At 39.8% G+C, this 24292-nt stretch overlaps 1 protein-coding gene across 2 annotated transcripts in view; it reads right to left on the bottom strand.

The window, feature by feature from the left end:
* TMEM135 (transmembrane protein 135) overlaps positions 1-24292 on the bottom strand; it is a 262755-nt gene that overhangs the window by 168752 nt on the left and 69711 nt on the right. For both annotated transcript variants that reach the window (XR_010085239.1, XM_063430948.1), the window contains exon 4: positions 8014-8047. Coding sequence is in view for 1 of the 2 variants with exons in the window: in XM_063430948.1 (XP_063287018.1) it covers positions 8014-8047 (34 nt within the window). In the remaining variant the exon portion in view is untranslated. The remainder of the gene's footprint in view (positions 1-8013; positions 8048-24292) is intronic.

Here is a 24292-nt window from a genome sequence, read left to right on the forward strand (position 1 = left end):
AACTTTAATCACATACAGGAGGCTCTTGCAGGGTCTAGCAAGCTATTAACATAGCAGTGGATAAGAACATCTTAATTAAACAGAACTTGCAGTAAAGAAAGCCTAAATAGGGCTCTCTTTACAGGAAGTGTTTATGGAAGGCTGTGCAAGTCACATGCAGGGAGGTGTGACTAGGATTCATAAACAAAGGGATTTAACTCCTAAATGGCAGAGGATTGAGCAGTGAGGCTGCAGGGGCATGTTCTATACACCAAAACTGCTTCATTAAGCTAAAGTTGTTCAGGTGACTATAGTGTCCCTTTAACAGAAATTCTTTACAAATCATTCATTGTCGCTTATGCATTGAGTGTCATCAATTCCACAATTTCTAACAATGCTAAGTTTACTGAATAACCCCCTCAAGAACAATCTGCGAAATGATTTATCTCTGATGATGATGCTTACAGAGCCAGCTGGGAATAGTTAAACATTCTTAGCAAGGATAGTTAATCTTAAAACTATAAGCTCATTAATGGTTTGGATTAACCATCTGTTATCCACATATTAGCGTGACACTCTTAGAACCTATATGGATGGATTCTATTACTAGACATACTTAGGACACTCCAGAACCTAAAGCACTTTAGCTTGCTGAAGTGCTTTGTGTGTGAAGAGTGTGTCCTCGTTTTCCTTTTTTCAAACAATTCAGGTATGAATAGAAATTTTAGAGAAATAGTCTTGATACTCAGGGGAGCTAAATTTCAGATGCAGCAATTGTCCAGAGCACCTGACTTGCAAAGAGTTCTCATTGAGCTGCATTGGGAAGTCTGTGATTGGACAGCCACAGAAAGTCTGGGCGGGGGAAGAAAAAAATATGGCATAATTAAATGCATGGTTTCATTGGTGGTTTATACACTAAACAGTTATTTGTATTTATTTATCTTTTACATGTTTTACATGAGGTAATAATACGGGCTGGTAAAGACAGGACCGCAAGAACATGAATGGTATTAATGATTGTCAGTACATGTCCATATTTTTTTAATTTGCAGCAGCATCCTAGAGACTAATTGCAGAGGTACATAGCTTAAAATAATTGATAACCTCACTACTCTAATTGCATGATAAGATATGATAAAAGAAAAGAAAGAGGTGACAGAACGGTTTAGCTATAATAATCTACGATAGCATCAATGGCTTAGCCACACTTAAAAGCTCATTAGTAACAAGAACAGTTGTCCCTATAAACAACAAATATACAAGCTTAGAACTAACGATGACGCCAGTTGTGTTTTTTTTATTATTATTATTATCATTTTGTATTTGGGCACTTATGAGCCCCTTTAAGGGCAGTTTTAGGTTTGTGTACTACATGTGTACTACAAAGAATTGGAAATCTCCCCACAATGAGGATTTTACCAAATTAATGGTGCAATTTCTGTTACTTTGAATTTTATTCTTTACCTTACTGAATTTACATTTATGGCTGATTTGTCTTGATCGCACGATAAACTCTAATAAATACTTTAATTGCAAAAAAAAAACAAAAAACAGATTTGCAGCCTTGAGGAGACCTAATGTGGCTTTCTTTAGGTTAACACCCCCCCCCCCCCCCCCCCCGAATTTTTTTTTTTTTTTTTTTTTAAATAGAAACACTTACAAATGTTGTCTACAAAGCTACAAGATGGTACACCACTTAGGCCTGGTGAGTTCAGACAGAAATATATAAATGGCTCATTTGTTAAAAATAAATAAATAAATTGGTTTTCCTCAAAAACAGACCTTCCATGTCCTGAGAAGAAGATTTTTATAAGACAGGAAACAGGTGCAAATCAATGATACAATGAAGAACTTGAGCATAGGGGGAGAGTTGGTGTTTTCTATATCGAGAGGATAATGGCCAGAGGCAAATTAGCATCTATTCATTATGTCCATCTGTCCAGAACTTCAGAAATCAAACCACCTGCTGATGTTTTTGTCGAACTATAAAATAATCTAACAACAACAAGTTAGCTAACGAACTAACTGCCGATACAGGCCCCATCTGGTATTAGAGTAGCACTGGACTTCAACCCCCATAATGCATGGCCAGCTGGAGTAGTGAATGTCTGTAATGCCGTTTGCAATGGAAAATGAATCTCACAATGCTGGGATTTGGATTTGTGCTTAACTGGATCTATAGCTGAAAATAGCAATCATTACCAATCATCACACATGCAAAGTCTGTCCGGAGTAGGAAAAAGTGCAGATATAGAACAGATTTCACTTGGCTCACTACTAATCGGAGTGTTGGGGGGTGGGCTCCTTGTAAAAGAGTCCCCAGCAGATTTTACATGTGCCAATCTGGCTGTGAAAATTTCTGTTCTCCCCAACCAACAAATCTCTAATAACAATAAGCTTCCAGGCCATGGGGCATATTACTCTTACTCTTTGATTTGAAGTATATCTTCCTCCTACTGCAGAATTAAAAATAAAATGCAATTCCTACATATCAAAAGGGGGGGCGGGGGAGAATATAAATATATATACAGTTGTAATCAAAAGTATTCGACCCCCATTGGAAATCAGATTTATTGTACAGACTTTCAGCAGTTCGCAATGAACAAATCAACAAAAGCAATTGAAATAGTTCAATAGCTGGAACACTTGAAATACCTGAACTGGCTAGGGGTTTGTTGAGTCCCACGATTGACTGCATGTTAGAAATATGGCTAAGTCAAAAGAATGGCCCACAAAGTTAAGAGAAGAGATCACCGGCCTTTACAAACAATGAACTGGATACAGAAAAATAGCGAAGGCACTGAATGTTCCTAGAGACACCACTGGAAGCAGAGTTCACAAGTTCATAATTCAAGGAACAGTGGTTACACTACCTGGACGGGGCAGAACAAGGAAGTTATTAATGGCTGCAACCAGATTTCTGAGAAGGCAACAGGCACTGAGGTTTCAGTGAGCTCAGTAAGGCCCGTACTAAACGCAAAAGGTATCCATGACAGAACTCCAAGATGTACACCACTACTAACCCAAAAGCACAAGAAAAGCGGCTCCAATATGTTTAAAATCATATAAATAATCCACATGTGTTTTGGGATTCTGTTTTGTGGAGCGATGAAATAAAACTGTAACTTTTCAGCCCAATGGATCAGCGGTATGTCTGGAAGAAGAATGAAGCACACTCTGAAAAGAACACTCTATCTACAGTTAAACATGGCGGTGGCTCGGTGATGCTCTGGGGCTGCTTTGCATCTTCTGGCACTGGAAACCTGCAGCATGTGGAAGGCAAGATGGATTCATTGAAGTGTCATGAAATCCTAAGAGAAAATGTTATGCTGTCTGTGAAGCAGCTTAAGTTTGGGCGTCATTGGATCTTCCAACAAGACAATGATCCCAAGCATACCTCAAATTCCACCAAGGCTTGGTTGCAGAAGAAATCCAAAAACATTTTACAGTGGCCATCACAGTCACCTGACTTGATCCCCATAGTAAATGTCTAGTGGAATATTAAGAAGGTGGTTGCTGCACGCAAACCCAAGAATATCAGGGTACTGAAGGCCTTTGCTCATGAGCAATGGGTTAAAATTCCTCAGGAATGCTACCAGAAGTTGGTGTCTGGCTATGCATCTCGTTTGCAGAGGGTCATAAAAGCAAAAGGATGCTCTACTAAGTACTAAAGATGCTTGCCATGAAGGGGTTGAATAATTGTGAGACTGGATAAGTCATTATAAGTTGCATTTTCAGTTGAATTTGGGAAACCTCTTGAAGCATTCGTTGTGTTGAGTCATTTAAATTGCTTTTGTTTGAATACTTCATTGAAAACAGCTGAATGTCTGTAAACTTTGACAATAAACCTGATTTTCAATTGGGGTTGAATAATTTTCATTACAACTGTATATATGTCCAGACAGTCACTGGAGGCGTTTCCTGAAGTTTCACAGAGTTTGACTATGTGAAACGATGCTGGACGTCCCCACACTTTGTATGAGGACATCCAGCGTCAAGCAAAACTGCATAGGAAAGAATTGATTCAATGCTTTCCTATAGGGAAGGCCTAATGTGTGCGCCACTCACCACGCATGCGTATTAGGTCCTCCCATTGGCTAGCGTCAGAGAGAAGGAATCAGCGCTGGAATCAGGTAAGTGTTTAAAGTTCATTTATTCATTAATGGGAGGCCCACGGGGGCAGAGGGACACTATCTATTCCTAACACTCAAGTCTTCCTTTAATTGAAGGTTGATATCACTCTGTATTCACAAGGGGAGCATGTGTTTATACACTGCTCAGAACAATAAAGGGAACACTTAAACAACACAATGTAACTCCAAGTCAATCACACTTCTGTGAAATCAAACTGTCCACTTAGGAAGCAACACTGAGTGACAATCAAGTTGTGCAAATGGGATAGACAACAGGTGGAAATTGTAGGCAATTAGCAAAACACCCCCAATAAAGGAGTGGTTCTGCAGGTGGTGACCACAGACCACTTCTCAGTTCCTATGCTTCCTAGCTGATGTTTTGGTCACTTTTAAATGCTGGAGGTGCTTTCACTCTAGTGGTAGCATGAGACGGAGTCTGCAACCCACACAAGTGGCTCAGGTAGTGCAGCTCATCCAGGATGGCACATCAATGCTGTGAAAAGAAGCTGTGAAAAGAAGGTTTGCTGTGTCTGTCAGCGTAGTGTCCAGAGCATGGAGGAGCTACCAGGAGACAGGTCAGTACATCAGGAGATGTGGAGGAGGCTGTAGGAGGGCAACAACCCAGCAGCCGGACCGCTACCTCCGCCTTTGTGCAAGGAGGAGCAGGAGGGGCACTGCCAGAACCCTGCAAAATGACCTCCAGCAGGCCACAAATGTGCATGTGTCTGCTCAAACAGTTAGAATCAGACTCCATGAGGGTGGTATGAGGGCCTGACGTCCACAGGTGGGGGTTGTGCTTACAGCACAACACTGTGCAGGACGTTTGTCATTTGCCAGAGAACACAAAGATTTGCAAATGCGCCACTGGCGCGCTGTACTCTTCACAAATGAAAGCAGGTTCACACTGAGCACATGAGACGCCGTGGAGAATGTTCTGCTGCCTGCAAAGTCCTCCAGCATGACCAGTTTGGCAGTGGGTCAGTAATGCTGTGGGGTGGCATTTCTTTGGGGGGCCGCACAGCCCTCCATGTGCTCGCCAGAGGTAGCCTGACTGCCATTAGGTACCGAGATGAGATCCTCAGACCCCTTGTGAGACCATATGCTGGTGCGGTTGGCCCTGGGTTCCTCCTAATGCAAGACAATGCTAGACCTCATGTGGCTGGAGTGTGTCAGCAGTTCCTGCAAGACAAAGGCATTGATGCTATGGACTGGCCCGGCCGTTCCCCAGACCTGAATCCAATTGAGCACATCTGGGTCATACAGGCACGTGGAGGCCACACACACTACTGAGCCTCATTTTGACTTGTGTTAACATCAAAGTTGGATCAGCCTGTAGTGTGTTTTTCCACTTTAATTTTGAGTGTGACTCCAAATCCAGACCTCCATGGGTTGAAAAATGTGATTTCCATTTTTTTATTTTTGTGTGATTTTGTTGTCAGCACATTCAACTATGTAAAGAACAAAGTATTTCAGAAGAATATTTAATTAATTCAGATCTAGGATGTGTTATTTTTGTGTTCCTTTATTTTTTTGAGCAGTGTATATTTATATATGGTGTTTCTTTTTGTAGTGTTACCTCTTGCAGCATTCTCTGTTGTTTAGAAACTTTAAAATATTATAATAGTGCACGCAATTATGATGTATGCAAAAATATACAAGGAACTAAAGATATTTAGCATTTAACCCCAAATTAGTATTAAGAATCAGGACCCTGGGTGCATGCTGGGAATCTTTGCGCTCTCAGCTAAAGAGGCATGACATGTATGTAGGAATGTCTAAGTACACGTTCTTAAAACTTTAAAAAGTTCATTTTGTATACAAACAAGCCTTCCCAGATGACTGAGCCATATTCTGCATCAGATGAGGTACGTTCCCCAGCAACTCTTGAGAAAACGAAGGAATGAAAGTAAAAAAGAAAGAAAGAAAGAAACCTTCGGATATCATTTTATTGCTTGACGTACTAATCTGTAATTCTTTAACAGTAGTAACTTGTATAAAGTACCGTATGCAGAACTCTAGATGTTTATTTGAGAATAATGGAACCCACTGTTGTGGAGTGGATCTGCATTGCATTATTCATACCACATTGAATGTTTCATAGGAAATTCTACTCTTCCACAAACCGTGCACTCACACAAAGTATACACGGCCCACACAGAGGTAGGGATGTGTTTTCTTTAGATTAATCTGAGTATGTGCAGAATGTTAAGCATTTATGTGTTGTCCACAAGGGAAATGCAATAAGATCTTAGAGGATTGGGTCAGTTATAGAATTTGGGAAATTCTCATGTTTCACATGATGTGATATAGACCAATATTGCACCTACATACACACAACCATATTACATGTATATAAAAAAAAAGCAAGTCCACTTCCCATCAAACAGTGCCAGCCTTCTCTGTTGTCTAGAAACTTTAAAATATTATAATAGTGCACACAAACTGTTGGCATTAACCGAGTTTGACAGAAACTGATGCAGATTCTATATGGGCAGTGGAAAGAAACTTTGCCTAATATGTGATCTGCATGTATATATTCTACTATAGAACTTCAAGGTCATTCTTCTCTTTTGTGTTTTTTCTATTATCCAGAAGTGTTTTTCTATTATCCAGAATTTTTCCTCAGGAATCACATTTCTGATCTATCCTTTGACGATAGACTATTTTCTTTTCCAGTCATTTTGTGCGTTTATTTAACCTTTTCGTCGGTACCCCAGTGGTATTGTGGAATGACACTAGAGCATCTACGTCAGTGATTCCCAAACCAATTTTCATGCCCCTCCCCCCAACGTTCCAGGATTTAGGGATTACCCAGTTGTACTTGAGGTGTATTTTTCTTATTTTTTTTCTAAAAACACCTTAGACACAACTGGGTATTCCCTAAATCCTGGACTGGTAGGGGAGGAGACATGGGGACTAGATTGGGAACCACTGAGCTACATAAATGTGATTCTAGAGATGTTTTGCAAGATTCTCTGTGCTGCAAAGGACCATTAGAAACAGGATTAACCCCAGAGCGGCAATGCGAAAGGAAAGACGAAGAAGGCTACTGCGGCATACTGCTGCACCACATTGCTCGAACAGACCCATTTATTCGCCATCAGCCATCAGAGCAAGCTTTGGCAGACACGGACAGAGGGCCGAGGTAACAGCATGTGGAATCCGATGCTGGTCTGTGAGAGTGCTTGGCCCGCAGGAGGGGCTCCAATGGAAGGATTGATGGTGGCAGAGGCTGGGACTATCCAACCCTGGGCATTGGCTGACTGGCTTACAACCATTCTCTGCAGCCAGACAGTCACACACACAATCTTAATTTGTACACTGCATGCAATAATTAGGCTATTTGGCATTGCTCTAGTAATAGAAGTTTAACGTAGTGTCCTATTCAGCATTAATCATTGATTAAACATTCAGTGGTTTCTAACTTGTGCACCTACACACAGTTTTATGTGGTTTCTCTAATTCTCAAATCAGTTTATCCGACTAGATCTGTGAATTTGCGGTTTTTCCTATTTCTCCACAAAAAAAAGTGTGGTATTTTTGAAGTTTTACGATATGTATACACCATTTTCTTGACATTTTTATTCATGTGAAATGTCTGCTTACACTTGCTTGTTATCCTACCTAAACACAACAACAAATAAAGAATTTAATATATATATATATATATGATTAACTATAGGCGAGAATATCAATGTAAAGATTTTTGAAATAATTTCTTACATGGTGAAATATGCCTTAACACATTTGCAAATATGAAAATAAAAAAATAAATAAATCACTGTCATATCACCTATGCTTGCTTTTCTGGCAAGTTCATAATGTTTTGCCTCTCTGTACATGAAGAAAAGATTTATATTCAACTGATGTAATTATATCGTAAAAGGAAGATTTCCCTTACCTGATTGGCCATATAAAGGGTCAGCATTCCCCTCCTATAAAGACAATAATACACAGCAATAAGAACACAGTGTAAAATATAGGATGGTTCCACAACATGCTCGTTTACTTAGCTAAAGCACACGTTAGACATCATTATACATACCGTAATAAAATATATATCAATGCATTTGGAGCAGAGTGAAAAAGGAGGTTCCAGAATCTATCTACGCCCTGCCCTATCTAGAACTTTACTTTACCCTTCCATTACTGGGATCATGGTTTGAAAAATAGAATATTAGCTTCGTTGCAGGCCTTCCAACATTCCTGATTTTGGGTCCCTGGCAGAACAGTGCGACCACATCATTTGTTACGCTGGCAACCAGTCTTTTACAGGTGGTCCCTCCCATTATGAGGTATGAAGAAGCCCCATTTGGAACCATTTACCCCATTTGTTGTTTCTTAGACACTGGACAATAGAACTGATCACTGAAAGATGATTTTTTAACAGATTTGAACACGTGGGACAGCTGATAAAATAAAAGGGTGTTCCGTTGTGTCACTCCTTTTGAAACTCATCTGTGTCTCGATAGAGTATCCCTTTAAGGTAACCGTGGTTATATTATTTGGATAGAGTATCCCTTTAAGGTAACCATGGTTATATTATTTGGATAGAGTGTCCCTTTAAGGTAACCGTGGTTATATTATTTGGATAGAGTGTCCCTTTAAGGTAACCATGGTTATATTATTTGGATAGAGTGTCCCTTTAAGGTAACCATGGTTATATTATTTGGATAGAGTGTCCCTTTAAGGTAACCATGGTTATATTATTTGGATAGAGTGTCCCTTTAAGGTAACCATGGTTATATTATTTGGATAGAGTGTCCCTTTAAGGTAACCATGGTTATATTATTTGGATAGAGTGTCCCTTTAAGGTAACCATGGTTATATTATTTGGATAGAGTATCCCTTTAAGGTAACCATGGTTATATTATTTGGATAGAGTGTCCCTTTAAGGTAACCATGGTTATATTATTTGGATAGAGTGTCCCTTTAAGGTAACCATGGTTATATTATTTGGATAGAGTGTCCCTTTAAGGTAACCATGGTTATATTATTTGGATAGAGTGTCCCTTTAAGGTAACCATGGTTATATTATTTGGATAGAGTGTCCCTTTAAGGTAACCATGGTTATATTATTTGGATAGAGTGTCCCTTTAAGGTAACCGTGGTTATATTATTTGGATAGAGTGTCCCTTTAAGGTAACCATGGTTATATTATTTGGATAGAGTATCCCTTTAAGGTAACCATGGTTATATTATTTGGATAGAGTATCCCTTTAAGGTAACCATGGTTATATTATTTGGATAGAGTGTCCCTTTAAGGTAACTATGGTTATATTATTTGGATAGAGTGTCCCTTTAAGGTAACTATGGTTATATTATTTGGATAGAGTATCCCTTTAAGGTAACCATGGTTATATTATTTGGATAGAGTGTCCCTTTAAGGTAACCATGGTTATATTATTTGGATAGAGTATTCCTTTAGTTACATTTTGGGGTCACGCCATTGTACTTTTCTGCAGTTGGTTTCCTGTGCACCATTTGCATAGGTCACAGTTACAGCATGATGTACGGTCACAGCTATGAAAAGCGTTCTCCTCTTCCAATTAGGATGAGATGCCATCAAAGTTTAGTTATTCCTGGATTTGCCGTCTTCTGTTTCTAGCAGCTCAGCAGCTGTCTTACTGTCCAGCGAAAAGTGCTGGCTTTGTTTTTGCCTTGAGGAATTCGTACTTCCCCTAAATATTTAGTAATATTGTATCTATGGCTAAACAGCTAATACCATTTACTGTTAGCAGTGGGACTACGTGCTTGAGAAAATATGTTACCAATTGAAAGGTTTTTATAACACAAAGTCTCTACAGATTATACACATTGTAGAAGGATTTTCTGAACGTTTAACGGTATATTCAAAAAAATGACTAGACATAGCAAGCTTCAAACTACTTCCCCTAGAATATCTGATAAATATTGAACTTTTATTGCAGGGTTTCCCAAAAGGTAAGTCCCCAGATGTAGAACTACGACTACCATGATGCTTTGCAGGCCTTTAGAATGGCAACGCTTCATGGAAGTTGTAGTTTGGGGGAGTGGGGATCAACCTTTGGGGTCTAACTGTATTAGTTAATTAATCATGAATTATACAGAATTTACCAGAATATTGCACACGTAAGGTCAGAATTGCTATACTGGCTGTCCTGGTTTGGAGAATACACCCTGTAGAAAGCGAGTATTTCTTATTGTAGATATAACAGATAAAGACTTCATTGTTTTTCAGTAAGCGATGTTCACAGTGAATGAAACGGGGTTAATAAAATATGTGAGTGCAACACTTTCTCATTGTGATTTGTTTCCCCTCCGATATTTTACTAAAAGCAGAAAAACTTGGCCCTAGCAGAGGATACAGCTGCAAGTCAGAGTGCAATGAAAAAGGAAAAGGTAGATGTGAAAACGTGTTTTTTCTTTTCTTTTCTTTTAAACCTCTTGACAATGGAAGACGTGAACAACACGCAAAACAAAAAGCAAGAAAAATTCCCGTGGTTGCAGAGAGGTAAAGGTTCTTAATGAGGCCACTAAATCAGTGAAGGCCGCAGGTATTTCAGCCTCATGCAGAAGGTACAAATTAACAGGACTACGGACTGAGGAGATCAGAAAATATAAATCACCCCTACGCACACAGGACAACTATTGCCCACATTAACAATGCTGCAGAAAAGGGGGATTAGAGGAGGCCAATGGCCAGCCGAAAAACAAGAAATGCCACCTATCTCAGTGACATGAGCAGGAGATGGCGGTCAAGCTTGCTTCTTCTACAGCAGGGGTCCTCAAACTCCGGCCCCCCAGATGTCGCTGAGCTACAACTACCATGATTCTTTGAATTACATAGATAGACAGAGAATCATGGGAGTTGTAGTTCAGCAACATCTGGGGGGCCGGAGTTTGAGGACCCCTGCTGTAGAAGAAACAAGCTTGACCGCCATCTCCTGCTCATGTCACTGAGATAGGACCCCTGTTCTACAGTGTGAACAAGCGCTGTCGGATATGACTACATGATAAACTACAATTATTTGCTGAAATTCTTCTCCCAATATCCAGTTGATTGGGTCTCCATTACAAATCTAAAAATACTTTGTAATATGAAACACAGCAAATCTCTTCTAACAAACTAAATAAATGTAGATATAGTAGATGTACTACAAAGCAAACTTTCATAAAGATGGTGCATTGGTTAAAATGACTTATTTAGTAGTTAAAATCTCTAAAGCCCCATCCACACTGTGCAGATATAATTTTGCAGACTATTAGTGGGAAATAGACCATTGGAAAAATCTGAAGTTATTGTGGATTGTTAGAAACATAGAATAAGAACCATTCGGCCCATCTTGTCTGCCCAATTTTTTTTAAATACTCTCATTAGTCCCTGGCCTTATCTTATAGTTAGGATAGCCTTATGCCTATCCCATGCATGCTTAAACTCCTTTACTGTGTTAACTTCTACCACTTCAGCTGGAAGGCTATTCCATGCATCCACTACCCTCTCAGTAAAGTAATACTTCCTGATATTATTTTTAAACCTTTGCCCCTCTAATTTAAGACTATGTCCTCTTGTTGTGGTAGTTTTTCTTCTTTTTAACAACAGAAAATTCACATATTTTTACAAGACAGCTTTAGTATTATGGGGTCTAGTGTCAATTCTCAGGACACAATAATTTAGGAAGAATTGCCCACCACAGATCCTCTAGAATTTACCAGATTCTCCCTGACTAAATAAAACATTATCTATACATTGATACAAAGAAGGCAATTTGCACCATGTTTTTGGTCTTCTATTTACAGTACGAACGTTTTAAAAAAAAATGGACTATGGCAAAAAATACTTAAAGGGACACTATAGTTACCAGAACAACTACAGCTTATTTTATTTGTTCTTGTGAGTATAATCATTCCCTGCAGGCACTTTCATGTAAACACTGCCTTTTCAGAGATGCCAATAGGCATTATTATTACTTAAATGTTAAATATATAATAAAAAACAGATTTAGAAACGGTTAATGCTACGATCAGATCTTGCCTTGCATTAAACATTGATTGTAGGTAATATATCCACCTTTGTCTGATTGAAATACAATTAAAATAGAGTGATTTTAGTCACTATATATATATATATATATATATATATATATATATATATATATATACATACATATATATTTTTTTTTTTTTACACATACACACACTTTAATATTTAGTTCAAAAAATAGTGGAAGTTCATGTGAACCATAATCTGAAGTTGAATTAAATTTAAGGTGAGCTGATTAATAATAGCATAAAATGTAAGTTTATAATTAATCATACTACCTCGATTTACCGTTTTCCTTTAAAGCATATAAACATTTCCTGTGTGTACATTACAATTAGGCTTGGTGTACAATAGGATTAATGTAAGCTCCACAATATGCCTGTGTAAATTGGGTTTTATTTGGATAGTTTATGGAAAATAACTGAAATTGTAAACAGGTGGGTTTGAACCTGGAGAACAGGGAGAGTCTATTCACTAGAATGTCAGTGTTTAGATATTCAGCTAGCAGAAAAAAAAATGACTTAAAAAGCAGTCAGAGTCAACTCCTTGTCTTGAACCAGTTAAAGTACTGCTCTTAGAAAAACATTGTCACTGTGTAAATCTCTGCATGTCTGCTGTTTTTTCTAGCATGACACGGAGTTACAAAATAAACTTTTCATGTCTCGCCATTTGTTCTACCCTGTGCGAGCGCTAGACTACATGCAATATGGGAAACCACATCCGCTCTGCTACACTATCGGCCACTGTTATATATATTCATCGGTTGACATGTGGTGATTGGGATAGAGAAAAGAAAATCTGAGAGTTACATTTTGGTTGAATGAGAAGAAAGCTTGCAGGACAATGGGGCCCTCACTCTTCAGTTGAATGTTTTTATACAAAATAAAAATCACTTTTGTGGTTTGTTTAAAATAGATTAAGGAGCTCTTAAATTGAAATAATTGGTGGGGGCCACCTAATCATTGCATCTTCTGGCATTCACTACGACTGACTGGAGCTCAGTTGGCAGGATTCGCCACTTGAAATTAATGATATCTTGGTTGGGTTCTAGAACCAAATCAAAATTGACGTAATTGGGGAGCCTGTATGGACAGAGGGTTCAAGAAATTCTGCCAAGAAATGGGTCTGAGTAGAAGACAAAGTGTTGGGACAAAATGGAGATCAGGTATTTAAAGAACCATATCGATCATTTAGCTCATTGCATTTATTTTCATGTTAAGTCCAAAGGCTGAGTTAAAACCATGTGGGCTTGAGAACCATCATGGGATCTGACAATACACAATTTTACTCAAGCATTGCCTGCTATGATTGGATAGAGGGCTTTATGAGAGCATACATCCCATTTGACCAGTTGTCAATAGTTAATATGCCCTGGGTATCGAGTAGGCACGGTTTATTATATGCCCTGGGTATAGGGTAGGAACAGTTTATAGGCTCTGGATAGAGACTTGTAATGGTAAATATGTGCTGGGTATAGAGTAGTATTGGTTAATTTGCCCTGGGTATAGGGTAGTGATGGTTAATATGCTCTGGGTATAGGGTAGTGATGGTTAATATGCTTTGGGTATAGGGTAGTGATGGTTAATTTGCCCTGGGTATAGGGTACTGATGGTTAATATGCTTTGGGTATAGGGTAGTGATGTTTAATTTGCCCTGGGTATAGGGTACTGATGGTTAATATGCTTTGGGTATAGGGTAGTGATGGTTAATTTGCCCTGGGTATAGGGTACTGATGGTTAATATGCTTTGGGTATAGGGTAGTGATGGTTAATTTGCCCTGGGTATAGGGTAGTGATGGTTAATATGCTCTGGGTATAGGGTAGTGATGGTTAATTTTCCCTGGGTATAGGGTAGTGGTGGTTAATTTGCCCTGGGTATAGGGTAGTGGTAGTTAATTTGCCCTGGGTATAGTGTAACAGGATTGTAACAGGGAAGGAGAGCACGGAATGAACATAAGGACATGTGAACGGGTTTCCAAGGATCACAAAATGTTTACGGTGCATATCATATGAGTAGGGCATTCCAGAGCTCCACGCTACATGATTGATACCTTAAGGATTTCTTTATTTCTGTGAAGAGTGTGGCTCCAACGTTTAGACTGCATGTAATAATTAAAATTAATTTGTAAGAAGTAGTAAGTCACAGTGCTGTACAATGAGTCTAAAATGATACAAACAGATATTCAATTTCCCAACACACAGACAGGGTTATTTACTAAGTTGAGAATTACTGGGAATTCAAATGGAATTTAAAATGTAAGGCCAACGTAGCCAAACCAGAAAAATACTCCAAGTCACATATGCTTCCAGCTCATCTACTTTTCCCTTAAATGTTAAAACCACTTTCAATTCCTGCCAATTCTCACGTTAGTAATTAACAGAGCGTTGACAGTCACAGTAACGTGGGGATGATTTTTAAGCTTTCTTGGGAGAACAGGTGTTTCTATATTCTGTCCTAATACAAACCAGTTCTCTGAACATCTTGTAACCTTATGCCAGTGTTACATATCCAGAGTAAAATACACACATTTTAGAATCTGTCTAGAATACTATTAATACTATCCATGACAAATGTTCTTTTCGCCCCATTTCCAGAATACATTGGTACATCTGAAATTGCCATTAGCTTTTGAAAAACATACCCCTCATCCAGGGCATAATAATAACCATCCCTATTTTTAAAATACAGAAAAAAGTACCATATGTGCTGCTTCATACTAGCTATGTCTTGGGTCATCAAATATATGCACATATCAAAATAATGTCATACTGTAAATGTATATATATATATTTATTTTTATTTTATTTTTTTAAATACAGCGTAACCTTCCATTTATGCCAGAGTTTAATTAAATAATGAAAAATTAAATAAATAATAATAAAAGAAAAACACAATTTGACTGACAAAATAAAATAGCTCCAAAGATGGAAAAATCAGATTGTATTTTTTTCTTTTTTTTTTTTGGTATTTGTTAATTGGATTCCGAGTGAAATTCAAGCTGACCAGGCTATTCGAGAGGTCGAATGGTTTTTAGTCTTGAGCTAATGAAGATTTAAGATAATGTTTGAGTAGAGCAAATATCAGACGGCGGAGGAGAAAATGCAGAGGTTTTCAGTAGGTCGGTAGACCATGGAAATCTTGATCTTTGTGCCGCTGACAGACATTCGTTGTTGTTAAAGAAACTAAAATGTGCCTTCAAGTCACTCATTATTTTTCACAAAAGGCAAATGATTGCATTTCAACCTTTGTGGCAAAGTGGATCATTAATAGGATTGGGTGTGTGATAAAACCTTCCCTTGTCTTGTGTTTGCACAGTGAGCCTCTTGTTCCATGTCTTGTCCACACCCCAGGAAATCCTTATCAGAGTAGATTCAAGTCCCCTTCAAGCATTGCATTTAGAGAAGGGAACCAAACATAACCTTACACTATTTTCCAGGAAGGCTCCTCCATTCAGACCAATATGATCAAAGGAACTCTCCCCTCCCCCCCCCCCCCCCCCCATATTCAATTAGCTTCATAATGCTTTTATTTATCTTTTTTTACTTTGAGAATTTTCCATTAGCACCGCTCTAAACCCAGTCATCATTTTCCATCCAGATTGAACAAAACTTTTTCTTCACCCAAATGCGCTACATTATCATTTAGGCTTGAGATCACAACACATGATTTTAAAATCAAATAGAGGAAAAGGTTCAGAAGCTCAGTTTGATTCAGTATGGGGCCTTCAGAAATGAGTGAGCTGGAGGGAAATATAAAAATGACAATAAGCACAAAAACAACTTCAGCTAAATGAAGAGGTCTTGGCGTATAGATCATGCGCCTGCAGTCCCATTGCTCAATTCTCTCTCATTTAAGAGTTAAAGCACTTTGTTTATAAAGCCTTAGCCACACCTCCCTTGGTTGAGGCTCATACAGCCTCACTACACACTTCCTGAAAAAATAATTTAAATGTATTAGCTTTCGTTATTACACAGTGTGCTTAATTTAGAATTTATCATCTCTGATTGCCTGCTAGAACCTGCAACAGCTTCCTGTGCGTGCTTACATTTCCAGAGCTTATAAGAACTTCTAAAGTAAGCACAGTGTGCTGTAAGATCTGATTGAAAATGAAGACTGTGAGTCACAGCCAGAGGGAGGTGGCTAGGGCTGCATAAACAGAAACTAAAGTTATATAGCTCCTACATTATATGAGAATTGAGCAGTCAGAATGCAGGGGCATGATCTATACACCAGAACTGCATCACTAAGCCATTAAAGTTTTGTTGCTTAGAGTATCAATTAAAATTGCAACTCTTTAAAGTGAAGTGTCACTTGTGCTTGTGGCTTCTGGGTGGAATTCAGTTAGAAGTGATCAGAGGTAAATTATAAAACTCAACTCTTCATTGAGAAGCGGTAACACCAGGCCACTAAAAGTATTTGCCTCTGGTGATTCTATTAAACATACTCAGAGACATGGTTGAGAAGCTCAAATCAAATGAAAAAAATTGAGTTTAAGGAAGTGAATATAACTTTGTGCATGCCTAATAAAACGTTGCCTTTTTCCAAGCTAGTTGCCCAATTCTTAACTGCTAGTGGCATTTATCAAACCCAGATATATATTTGCACACACACTTATTTCATAGCTCGGTTTTGTCAGATCATCCCCCTTGGAAGCAGATGCAGACGACCATCATGGGGAGAGTGGAGGTGGGTCGGCTGCCGGCATTGGGAGAGTGAAGGCCAACTGTGCAGAATGGAGCCTGGCTGCAAGGGAGGGAGCTGTGATCTCCCTGCTCTGCTCCCTCGCACAGTTTAGTGATGCCAGGAGCCAGAATATGACGTCACTCAGGCGCCAGCATCATTAACCTGTGCAATGGAGCAGGGGACGGAGATCACAGCAGCCCCAGGAAACAAACTACGACTGTAGTTGAGGTAGGTTTTGCAATTCATTAAACTGTGTGCTTAGTAAGTAAATCACAAAGTTTAATGAACATTCATCACCTCAAAGATATCCTCAATCTGTTTATTTTATATTTATTTTAAAAAAATTCCACTTCCAGTTCACCCAATTTAATAAATAAATGCAGGCATGAGATAGTGAATATGCGACCCAAACACACTATGTACTAGTGCACAGGAGAAATTTAGGCACTAGGAAATCAGGGGGTATGTTGGTATCAAATCTTCATGTAGATCTGCATGTAAATATCGTTACAGTGGTAAGCACAATATATAACTATATATAATGTGGGAGGCTGTGTGGAAATAAACTGAAATAAAACAAAAAATGACTTGTTAGAGAATGTGTGTGTTCCTGTCGTTATGTGTGTGTCAGTGAGTGTGTGTGTCTGTCAGTAAATGTGTGTATGTCAGTAAGATTGTGTTTGTGCCTGTCAATGTCTGTGTGTGTTTGTCAGCGTGTCTGTCTGTCAGTCAGTGTGTGTGTGTTTAGGTGACTGTCCCTCCTCCGATCTCCGATTGCTATGTGGAACGTGTCCGCTTCCATGCAGTGGGTGGAGACCTACTAAATGTAGCACTGAGATAGGAAGCACTATAGTGGCCGTTTGAATGACTGCCACTAGAGGTGTAACCAGGCAGCAATGTAAACACTGTTTTTTTTTTCTCTGAAAAGGCAATGCTTACATTGAAAAGGCTACAGACACTAGAACCACTACATTAAGCTGTAGTGGTTCTGGTGACTATAGTGTCCCTTTAAGAATTGTATTTTTGCCATTGGAAATTAAGCCTTGTTTTAAAAAAAAAATAAAAAAACTTTTTTAGCTGGCTCCTAGATTCCTAGATTACAACCAAATCTGTCAAGCCCTGCAGTTCTATAAACATACATACACATACTGTATATGCAAGAGGTAACTCTATATCTTGAATTATATCCTGTTAAAAGACAATTCGGTAAACAGGAAACAAATGTCGTAAAAAATAATGAACTACAAGGTCATTAATCTAAAAAGACATGTGATGGGGGTAGGTGCAAGACTCTGTTAAAACAAAGAGAACATGAAGTTTTACACCAATAAACCTCAGAAATGACATTTATCTTCTTTTCAGTTTTAAGGGCTTGAAAACGTTAGCTGAACGGGTTTATTTAGACCGCATTATACGGAATGTGATCCTTTGTAATCTGTTTGTGAAAACCTTTTCCAGGCACAAAGACCTTTTTTTCCGCTTTTTACAACCTATTCAAATCATTTCCTTAGGTGTAGCCTTGACATTTAGGCACAATAATTCCTAGGAGTCCCGGAGCTTGGATTTAACAAAGCATTCACAGACCACCAGATCCAACTTCTCGTGCACTGTGCAATTTAATATTTGTTGTTTTCTTTTTGTTTGCTTTGAAACACTACCTACGCAAAGTATATAAAAAATAATAATAATGGGTCAATTCCAGCCCCCTTAAGTACTCGGCATCTTTGAAAGATCATCAGCTTTATAGAATTATAACCACTACAATACACTGTATTGGTTATGGTGCTTTGAGTTACTATTTAAATGTGTGGGATATTAAGTATTGTATCTTCCTAGAAAAATCCAATGAACCGGATGTGTAGTATTAAAGTCATCCACAGAGTACACATCCTTACCACCTAACTGTCCCATATTCAGAGGGATCATTCTAAATTCAGGGGTCTCTCCTATTTCCCAGATGCAGGCGCTTATGGTGCCATTAGACCCACTCGTGCTGTGCTTCGTAAATTTAGGACATCAAGCCCATTCTCAAATTGCTTCAACAACGCTGTGAGCGTGGGTGGCCCTTTCTGGCCCTCCAGCTCTCTGATTGGAGGAGCCTCTTCAGGCCAAGGTCAGGAGCATGGCTGCAATTGACACTTGTTGTGTAGCGTGCGTTTTTCAATGTGAATAAAAAAAAAAAAATCTTAACTTAACTCCCAATCTATGCAATGTGAAAGGCCACGTTTGTACTGCAAGTAGATTTGCTCTTCCTTTGTACAATACAATTTAATTAAAGTTCATCATTAAATTTACCACAAGTCACACATCTCTCTGATTAGTGAATAAATCCCACAGTAGATCAGATGTTGAGGTGTATCTATGTCACTTCAAAAAACGGAAGTAAAACCTAAAAATATAAAAGCGTTAATCGGGCACTGAGAGGATATGCATAGTTTTGAGGTAACTCTACAAGGCCTGAGACTCCTAGACAGTTAAGTTGTGTTACAGCTGTTTAGACCGTATGGTTTGTTAAGATGAACAAGGGTTGATATATTTGAACTCTTAAAAAAAAAGATATTCAAACATATGGATATAAATACATGTGTAAAATTACTGAATTATACTGCACACTTCTGTTCAATGTCTTTATCTTATTTTAGATAAATAACTTTTCCTGCTATGATTTTCTAGGGTGGGGATGTTTTGTGAGAAAATGCATATTTATATAGATTTACAGGTTGAGGTTAGGCTGCTACCCAATACAACTTCATTTCTATGAACTATTACTCGCAATGGGCAGGCACTGAGAGGCTGAGAGCTTCAACTGCAAGGTCATTCTGGACTGTATATTGGATGTAGGGGGAAACAAAAAGCAGATCGACAGCTGCCTAGGGTACCAACCTCAGGATAAATTGGCAAAAGCAAACAAAAAAACAAAAACAGTTTAATTCCTGAAGGTAAAATGGTCCCCAGTGACCCCAGCCCAATAACAACTTTTTTGAAATGAATAGGTCATGGGGGTTGGAGTCAGGAGGAAGTGTTCCTTCAATTAGAATGCTCAAGAATTCCGAATATAACCATTTTGGTGACGTGGGTCATGACTGCACTTACAGGTCCGTTAAGGACAAATCAGTAAGGCAGCCATGGATCGGCGGTCCCTAAGAAAATGTATACATTTTTTAAATGTATAAATGTCACTACTTATTTACCAGGGCCGGCATAGTCACGCCATTGGAAAGCCTTTGTGTCATAACAGCCAATTTGTTTCTCTTTTTTTATGGCATGATCCCAGAAAAATATTGTTTTAATTTTGTCCACCAATTAACTATTAATTCATCCCGTAAATGTCTAACTATATTATGTCTCTGACTGAGCCATTGCGTTCCTATAATACCACCATTGAATATACTACTAACTAAAAAAGGAACACACACACACAGAGTAAGAATCCAACTACTAACAATAAAATATGCATTTAAAGCACCAAGTTTGGAAACTAAACAGTGATCCATTAATTTGTCTAGACTCTAGACAAAGCAAATAGAGAAAACAACAACAATAGCTGATTCAAACCTGTGATTGAGCGTTTGAAATAACGAAATCAGTACAGTTGATGTTTAAATCATAGTTAATCTTTCCCACCCACCGATTTCCTCCTGACAGTTGGTATCCAGCTGTGAAACATTGGTGCAAAAGTTCACCTCAAAAGCAACAGGAGCAGATTAGCTTTCATAATAGCATCGAAGACATGGATAATACAAAGCTGGGCTTGTTTGCATTTCATTAATATTTCCCACAACATATATACACGGCCACAGCTGGACACATTTTTTTACCAGGGATTCAGACTGGAAGAGACTCTCGAAATCGTTCCGATGGTAGCAGACATACCCTTGTTATTGTGTACAGAAGAAAAATTGATCTGTTCAAAAAAATTGGCAAAAATGTGCAATTATTGGATTAAAACAAAAATCTATTTTAATTACAATATGAAGACAACCCCTTAGTACACAGAGATCGGATCCTGAGGAATTTGCATTCACCAGAGAACGCAGAATATAAGGGGGGAAATTGGTTTAGGCACACCAGGTGTCAGACGAGTCTAAAGCAATCAAACTAAGGCCACTGGAAACAGGACAATCAAAAATCTCTGAAATTGGCCTGAAATCACAGTTTGGCTTCTAAGAGAAATGTACAAAATTTGCTCATTCTGAGTTAAAATAAAATTACTAGTAATAAAAAGGTTCAAATGGCCCACAGAGTATAACATTTGGATATTTATAATATACCAAATATTAACCAGTCTTTAATTTATCTGCAAATTGAATCATGTATAACCAGAATGAACCCATCAAGATGTATGCAATTTCACACAAGGGGATTGTATTCAGATGACTGGGCAGAAAACATGCTTAAACAGTGTTCGTACAAGGTCCGGTCAATCATCAGAAGGTGTTACCCACACCCTGATAAAATGTATCCTAACATTATCTCTTTTAGCTATTATACAGAAAAATGATAGCTTCTCAATGAGTGAAAAGTGAGGCGGCGGTCAGCATTCAGAAAAAAATCATGTGGCTTATGGGTAGTGAAAAAAATACATAATTCGCTGTATTTCTAATTTTTTTTTTTTTTTTTTTTAAACAACAACCCTAAACTGACATGTCTATCTAGTGTTAAGAAGATAGACATTTGAGTCATGTATAAACAATATAGTGGAGTGGAATTTTGGATTCTCTTCTAAAGTCTGAATGCTAACAAGTGTAATGAACTTGGAGATTGTAAAATGTCTCTAAAACCAAGCTTTAATTAAGAAGGAAACATAAAACTTGAAACACATTACCAAATTTCCCTTTGAGGCTTTAGGTTACAAGCAAATAAAAATAATGTGACTCATCCAATCAATTTGCTTACCACACTCTTACAACTTGTGAAGACGAGCTTCTGCTTGGGAATGCAAAACCTCCGGACACATGTATCTAAACCACAAGATCTCATTGCAGACATCAGAGGGCTCCGGTTTCTCGTTCTAGGCCAGGGTTTTGGATGGGATTCAAGACCACTTTATTTTCAGACTCCAGAACAAACCTCTAATGGAGCACAATGAACTTCACTAAAATCAAACTTCAACTCGAAAATCACTGGCATTGTGACAAGGAAAATTATAAGCCATCTCAAAGCTTTCCTCTCATTTAAAAATGTATGATGCATTAACTCAACGGAACGGTCCAGACAAAAATTGTAACCAAGAAAACAAAGCTGTAAAGGGAAACTTTGCCAAATCTACTTGCATACCAAAGAGATATTATTACTCAGTGGACCAAACCAGAGGTTCTTAACTTTTATTCTTTTTTATTTTTTAACAGTGACCCCAAAAATACCTATACTGATCTAACCTGGAAATGTATTATTTAACAATAAAATTATTATTCTTAAAAATGTACCGTATATACTCGAGTATAAGCCGACCCGAATATAAGCCGAGGCCCCTAATTTTACCCCAAAAAACTGGGAAAACTTATTGACTCGAGTATAAGACTAGGGTGGGGCAGCTACTGGTACATTTCTAAATAAAATTAGATCCTAAAAAAATTATATTAACTGAATATTTATTTACAGTGTGTGTATATAATGAATGCAGTGTGTATATGAATGCAGTGTGTGTGTATGAGTGCAGTGTGTATATAATGAATGGAGTGCAGTGTGTGTGTATGAGTGCAGTGTGTGTACAATGAATGCAGTGCAGTGTGTATGCAGTGTGTGTATGAATGCAGTGTGTATGTATGAGTGCAGTGTGTGTGTGTGTGTGAGTGCAGTGTGTGTGTGTGAGTGCAGTGTGTGTGTGTATGAATGCAGTGTGTGTATGAATGCAGTGTGTGTATATAATGAATGCAGTGCAGTGTGTGTGTATGAGTGCAGTGTGTATAATGCAGTGTAGCAGGGGCGGACTGACCGGTCGGGCACTTCGGACATGGTCCGAGGGCCCGGCCGGGAGGGGGGCCCGCCATCAGGGGGCCCGGCCGCCCCTTTAAATGCTGCAGCCGCCTGAGCGCTCTCTTAAGAGCCTCAGGCGGCTGCAGCTTCTCACCTCCCCTCCCCTGTAGCTTCTGCGTGGTCCGCGGTGCCCGGCCGGAGTGATAGGAAGGTGCTCAGTGTGCACCTTCCTGTCAGTCCGGTCGGGTACAGGAAACAGAAACTTCTGTTCCGCGCGGAACAGAAGTTTCTGTTTCCTGTACCCGGCCGGACTGACAGGAAGGTGCACACTCAGTGTGCACCTTCCTATCACTCCGGCCGGGCACCGCGGACCGCACAGCAGCTCGGCCACGCTACAGGGGAGGGGGTGGGTAAGAAGGGGGGGGGGGGGGAGGAGGAGGAAATGAACAGAGAGGGGGGGGGAGGGGGGTAGTACAGGAGGGGGATGAACAAAGAGAGAGGGGGGAATGAACAGAGGGGGGGGAGGAAATGAACAGAGAGGGGGGGGGAGGGGGGTAGTACAGGGGGGGGATGAACAAAGAGAGAGGGGGGGATGAACAGAGGGAGGGGGGTTGGGGATCAGAATGAACAGAGGGAGGGGGGAATGAACAGAGGGAGGGGGGGTGGGGATCAGAATGAACAGAGGGAGGGGGGGTTGGGGATCAGAATGAACAGGGGGGGGAATGAACAGAGGGAGGGGGGGAATGAACGAACAGAGAGGGAATGAACAGAGAGGGGGGAATGAACGAACAGAGAGGGGGGGAATGAACAGAGGGGGGGGGATTAACAGAGAGAGGGGGGAATGAACAGAGAGAGGGGGAATGAACAGAGAGAGGGGGAATGAACAGAGAGGGAGGAGGGGTAAGAAGAAAGAGGGAGGGGGGATAAGAAGAGAAAGGGAGGGGGTAAGAAGAGAGAGGGAGGGGGGTAAGAAGAGAAAGGGAGGGGGGTAAGAAGAGACAGGGAGGGGGGGAGAAGAGAAAGGGAGGGGGTAAGAACAGAAAGGGAGGGGGTAAGAAGAGGGGGAGGGGGGTAAGAGGAGGGGGAGGGGGGAGTAAGAGGAGGGGGAGGGGGGGAGTAAGAGGAGGGGGAGGGGGGGAGTAAGAGGAGGGGGAGGGGGGGAGTAAGAGGAGGGCAATTGCTCCCTCCCCTGTCCGCAGGCACCGTGCGGGCAGCCGGCAGGGGAGGGAGGAAGAGAGGACCCGGGAGCTCAGCCTGCAGCTCCTCTGGGTCCTTGCGCGAGCACAGATCGTTGCCGCGGTTACCACGGCAACGTTACGGCTCTTGCGAGAGTAAACTAGCCCTGGAGCTACAGGCTAGAGTTCACTCTCAACACTGTGACCACCAGGGATTCCTGGTGGTCGCAGTGGTGAGAGTGAACTCTAGCCCCATAAACACACTGCCCCCCCACACCATACACATTCACACACTGCCCCCCATACACCCACACACACCATACACATTTACACACATTGCCTCACACACACATACACTGCCCACCCATACACACACAGCCCCC

This window comes from Pelobates fuscus, chromosome 1 (assembly GCF_036172605.1).
Source record: "Pelobates fuscus isolate aPelFus1 chromosome 1, aPelFus1.pri, whole genome shotgun sequence".
Lineage (NCBI taxonomy): Eukaryota > Metazoa > Chordata > Amphibia > Anura > Pelobatidae > Pelobates > Pelobates fuscus.